This window comes from Vombatus ursinus, unplaced genomic scaffold (genome assembly GCF_900497805.2).
Source record: "Vombatus ursinus unplaced genomic scaffold, bare-nosed wombat genome assembly UNPS02014779.1, whole genome shotgun sequence".
Classification (NCBI taxonomy): Eukaryota; Metazoa; Chordata; class Mammalia; order Diprotodontia; family Vombatidae; genus Vombatus; species Vombatus ursinus.
Genome location: NW_020954557.1, coordinates 55,861,222 through 55,867,221, shown reverse-complemented (window position 1 = coordinate 55,867,221; position 6,000 = coordinate 55,861,222). Strand labels below are relative to the sequence as shown.

The 6,000-nt window shown below is 36.9% G+C and overlaps 1 protein-coding gene across 1 annotated transcript in view; it reads right to left on the bottom strand.

Annotated features, from left to right (window-relative positions):
• Positions 1 to 6,000, bottom strand: part of KCNH7 (potassium voltage-gated channel subfamily H member 7) — a 602,696-nt gene that overhangs the window by 201,801 nt on the left and 394,895 nt on the right. The window contains exon 3 of the mRNA XM_027866015.1: positions 3,045 to 3,200. Within this exon, the coding sequence (XP_027721816.1) occupies positions 3,045 to 3,200 (156 nt within the window). The remainder of the gene's footprint in view (positions 1 to 3,044; positions 3,201 to 6,000) is intronic.

The following is a 6,000-nucleotide window of genomic DNA, read 5'->3' as shown; positions in this document are numbered from 1 at the left end:
CTTTCCTAACATATTGAAATACAAATGTTGCTATAATGTAATTAAGCAAAGAACTTTGCATCTGGCTGCAGAAACTTGGGTTCAAATACCGGTCCTGCCTCTTACAACCTGCTTGATGTTGGGCAGTTTAGGCAATCTTTAAAATCCATTTGTACCCTAAATCCCATGATCCCATGAATTGGGAAAGTGAATATCAAATGCAGTTTCTTTTGCAAGACAGGTGGCATCTTTGTGGTCATTTAGCAAAACCCATTTCTCTTCAGGTTGCACTCTGGACCTTCTCTGACATCCCCCAGAAAACTTTTCTTCCTAGAAACTCACTCTAGCCCTGGAACTAACACTTGGAAGTACCCTCTTCCTGTGCGGCCTCTTGCTCTGATTGGATGAGCTTCCTTTGAAGGAGAATACCCCAGACAAGGCATGTCTTTTTCTCTGAGCTGTGTCCCAACTTCTTCAAGGCAGGGACTGTTTTTCTTTATTCTCGCATTTGTATTCCCAGAACTTAGCACAGTCCCTGATTCATAGAAAACATTTACTAAATGCCTGTTGATTGAATGTCAAAACATATAGAACTGAGGTATTTCCAACTGTGGGCCCCTAGGTGGCACAGTGAATATTAGTGCTGGGCTTGGAGTCAGGGAGACTCATCTTTCCAAGGTCAAATCTAGCCTCAGACACTTACTAGCAGTGTGACCTTGGGCAAGTCGCTTAACCCTATTTGCCTCAGTTTCTCTATCTGTAAAATGAGCTGCAGAAGGAAATGGCAAGTCATTCTAGTATCTTTACCAAGAAAACGTCAAATAGGGTCACAAAGACATGAACACAACTGAAAAGGACTGAACCACAAACATTTTTCCAAATGTCCTCATTATTGTTGGCACTTGTAGCTGGGTGCCAGAGCCAATGATTATCATTTTGTAGCAATTCAGGTTTTTTTTTATCAGTATTAATTGCATAGAGTTATACATATGTATAGACTGTATGGTGATCTGTATTAATCAAAACCAAAACACAAATGAATAGTCACACAATTCTTGAACCAGCTATTTTTGCTATCTTTTGCTGAAATACTACTCCAGTACTTCACTGCGGAATGTGGAAGTGAGCTTATATGCTTAAAAATATCTTATTTTTATTGATACCTTTTATATATCACATTCATTTTTGAATATATTCCTCTTCTTCCTCTTTGTTACTTCTTGTAGCAAACATTAACAGTAGCAACAAAAGATTTACAAAAAAAGCAGTTCAACAAAACTAGGCAACTCATAACATGTTTGACAACATAAGACAATGGTCTATATCTATATTTTCCCATCTCTGCAATGCAGGGAGGGAGGTGCATTTTCTCAGTTTTCCTTTGGGTCCAAGTTTTGGACTGACTCTTGAAGGTTATTTCAATGGATTAAAAGTTTTGGTAGGTCCTGTAAAGTCAGAAAGTTTTGGAGTATGACCCCAGTACCTTCTGCCCCCTTTTCCCATCTCTTTACTTTTACTGTTGTCTTCCCCATCTGAATGTAAGCTTCTTGAGGGTTTTTCTTATTGCTTGTATTTGTATTCCCAGCCCTTAGCACAGTGCTTGGCACATAGTACATACTTAATAAATTTTTGTAGACTAATTAATTGACTGAGGACAGTCTGAACATTATCTGAAAATTGATCCATCTAGCTAAATTTTAGAGAGGTGAATTCCCAGAGGTTGGTCATGAGGTGATGAATTGTTTTGACCACCGTAATTAATCTAGACAATATGCTGGTCTTGATTGATGGAGGGCCTACTTACACTGATAAAATTCCATATCTTTGAGGTTCTTCTCTCCCCTTTTGCACCCTTCTCCTCATTCCAATCCAATACAAAGTTTCTTGATAGCAGGGATTGTTTCATTTTTATCTTTGTACTCTAGTACTTAGCACCATTTTGGTTTTGTTTTTACAAAGTAGATGCTTGATAAATGTTAATTGAATTTAGAGAAGTGTCTGTCCACATGGGATATGGTAACTGCCTTTGATCTATGTAGAAATGCTATAGCAGAGTTTTAGACCTGAATGGTTTCTTTTAGCTATTTAGGATGGGAATAATGATCAGACCTTCCATTTCATTGGTATAGGGAGCTCCTGGGTGAGGAAACTTCCTTGATAAGTTCGGGGCTGGGTTACTTCTCTTTGTAGCATACAGTCTTAGGGTGGTTCCTACAGCACTTAGAGGTTTAGTGATTTGCATAGGGTCATTAAGCCAGGAAGTCTCAGGTAAGACTCGAACCCAAGTTGAGGTCAGCTCTACCTCCACAAGGCCATGTTGTATTTCATTTGAATATTTTCCTTGATCAAATTACCCATTAAATGGCCACATCTCTAGTTCAGTTTGTGCTGTGCAGACATGGATAAAGTGAAGTAGATTTGCAAACTGAAAGAAAATCCTGTTCTTTAGAGTGAAGTGTTAAGTGTAAAAACAGCCACGTCCTATAGCAGGGGCTGTAAAACTTTTTATGTCGTGGACCCCTTTGGCAGACTGGTGAAGCCCATGGACTCCTTCTCAGAAGAATGTTTGGTTTTTGTTTTTTTAAAATCACAATTGACAGAAATGCTAAAATTAAGTTAAAGGTTTGTGAAAATAAAACTCTATTACTTTTCCTCTTCCAGGTTTATGGGTCTCCATTTTTTTCGGTTGTTTTCAGTTGTCTGACTCTTCATGACCCCATTTGGCGTTTTCTTGGTAAAGATACTTGAATGGTTTGCCATTTCCTTCTCCAGCTCATTTTACAGATGAAGAAACTGAGGCAAACAGGGTTAAGTGACCTGCCTAGGGTGACACGGTTATTAAGTGTCTCAGGCTGGATTTGAACTCAGGTCTTCCTGACTCCACATCCAGTACTCTATTCAATAAGCCATCCCAGTTTAAGAACCCCTGATATAGCAGTTTCATAAAAAAATCGTGTTCATTCACAAATTAAAACATAATCTGAAGTTTTACCAGAGATGACAAAGAATGAAATGACAGGGAGACAATGATAACATTAGGAATATTTCTTTTCCCTCACACTTACGATTTATAGGTTTTGTTGGTAATATTGGGTTGAACCTCTCTGGGGAGGCAGCATTCTCCTCATCAGTCACATATTCAAAATTGATGATGAACATCATAGCCACTCCCTCTTGGTTTTTTACTGGAATTATGTGAGTGTTACAAATGAAGGTTGACCCTAAGGAGAAGAAGAAACAATTTTTAATCCCTTAAATATGCAGAATTTCAAGATCATAAGAAATCTCTATGGATTTTTCTCTCTGAGATAATTACCCTAAAAAAAATATTGTGTACTATATGCAATTTACCATTAATCTGAATTTCATTTTATGGCATACTACACAAATATCTGAAAAACACAGATTTTTGGGGGAAATATTGTGTAGACAAACCTGTCATCTTATCTGTAGGTAATGAATATCAGATTCACTTGCCTTCTCTCTTACTATTAATAATTTATTTCCCCCATGATATTAGCTAGCATTTATATAGTATTTTAGGATTTGAAAAACTCTTTACAGATATTATCCCAATTATCCTCACAACAACCCTGAGTGGTAGGTCCTATTATTATCATCTCTATTTTAGAGAGAAGGAAACTGAGGCCGGGGGAGGTTAAAATGACTTGCACAAAAGTATCTGAAAGGGGATTCCAATTTAATTCCAGTGTTCTATCTACTGTGCCACCTAACTTACCCTTTTCCCTTAAAACAAAGGGATTCTAAGCATTTAAAAATGTCTTTTTAAACATTAATCTAACATACACATTTATAAAACCCAATTTCTTTCTTTTTTCTTTTAATTAATTAATTTATTTTTAATTTTCAACATTAACTTCCATAAGAATTTAGTTTTAAATTTTTTCTGTCTCTCTCCTCTCTTTCCTCCCCAAGATGGCACGCAATCTGATATAGGCTCTACATATACATTTCCATTAAACATATTTTCACAGTAGTCATGTTGTAAGGAGGAATTAGAACCAATAGGAGGAACTATAAGAAAGAGGAAACAAAACAAAACAGAAGAAAAAAAAAAGAGTAAATAGTATGCTTCAATCTGCATTCAAACTCCACAGTACTTTCTATGGATGTGAATAGTGTTTTTCATCATGAATCTTTTGGAGTTGTCTTAGATCCTTGCATGGCTGAGAAGAGCTAAGTCTATCAAAGTTTGTCATTACAAAATGTGGCTGCTACTGTGTGTAAATGTTCTTCTTGTTCTGCTCACTTCACTCAGTATCAGTTCATATAAGTCTTTCCAGGTTTTTCTGAAGTCTGCCTGCTCCTCATTTCTTATAGCACAGTAGTATTACATTACATTCATATACCACAACTTGTTCAGCCATTCCCCAGGTGATGGGTATCCCCTCAATTTCCAATTGTTGGCCACCACAAAAGAGCTACTATAAATATTTTTGTACATGTGGGTCTTTCCCCCATTTTTATGATCTCTTTGGGATACAACCCTAGAAGTGGTATTGCTGAGTCAAAGGGTATGCACATTTTTATAACCTTTTGGGCATAGTTCCAAATTGTTTTCTAGAATGGTTGGGATCAGTTCACAACTCCACCAACAACGCATTAGTGTTCTAATTTTCCCACATCTTCTCCAGCATTTATCATTTTCCTGTTTGTTAGCCATGTCATGTTAGCCAATCTGATAGGTGTGATGTGGTACCTAAGAGTTGTTTTAATTTGCATTTCTCTAATCAATAGTGATTTAGAATATTTTTTCATATGATTATGGAGAGCTTTAATTTCTTCCTCTAACCTGCCTGTTCATATTCTCTGACCATTTATCAATTGGGGAATAAAACCCAATTTCTTGTAGGTAAAATTTTAAGGAGGGACATTCCAAGAGCCAGAACTATCCCAAAGTGGAATGGGCTACCTTGGGAAGTAATGGGCTCCCCCGAAAGGTGCTATCCAAGCAACGACTGGATGACCATTTGTTGGTTTTGATGTAGAGAATATGTTGTCTAGAGGGCTATGGAGGACCCTTCTAACTTTGAAATTCTGTAGTTACTCATTTGGCTCATGTACCAATTTATGATTATTATTAATAGCTTACCTTTATATGTCACCTTAACAGATTACAAAATGTTTGAACAGTTTGTTCTCACAATGCTTTTAAGCAGAAGTATCATCACCCCCGTTTTGCAGATGAAATGGATCTGAGAGCTCACATAACTACTAAAGGACAAAGCAAAGACTTGATAGATATACCGCTACTCAAAGGCTGCCTAGCAAATCCACCTCATCCCCTTCACCTGTTGAAAATTAATAATGAATTCAAAAGTTTTAATATGCTATTGCAATTCTTTCCCAATTACTTTTTTTCCCCTGGCTCTAATGTAGCCTGCTAAAGTCACATCATCTAAACTATGGGGATTGGGGGGCGGGAGAGGAATCCTTTATTAAATTAGAGGACTATATTAAATTGTAGATTACATTGACTGTTAATTTAAAAATAAAGATGCTAATTTGATCTCTTCAATCAACAAGATAACCTTGTGATAGAAGCTTTACACAACAACATAATTGGGAAAACAAAACAATATTTTTATCCTCATTACCTAGTACTGATTTAATTTTCAGCCAGTTCTTTCCATACAAATGGGCACTTCTACCACTGTCTCAGACCAATTTATTGAAAGAACCCTCTATTAATGTCATGGTAGCCATTGCAGAAAAAGTGGGAAGATACAAGAAATCTTTGGGGTCGAAAATGGGAGGACAGAAGCTTTGAAACACTTGAATGCCTTAGGGAATCTGACTCCCAGGGAAGGACTTGTATGATTATCATCCTCAACAACCCCCCCCCCCAAAAAAAAACCTCTTCCCTGAGGTGACAGAGTTTTTTTTTTTTTTTGGTCACTTTCCTGTACTGCCTAAAAATTCAAACAATGAAAGATTCATTTGGGTTAACAAATACCCTTTTTAAAAAATGCAGATTGCCTCTAGGAGGGTTATGGTGCT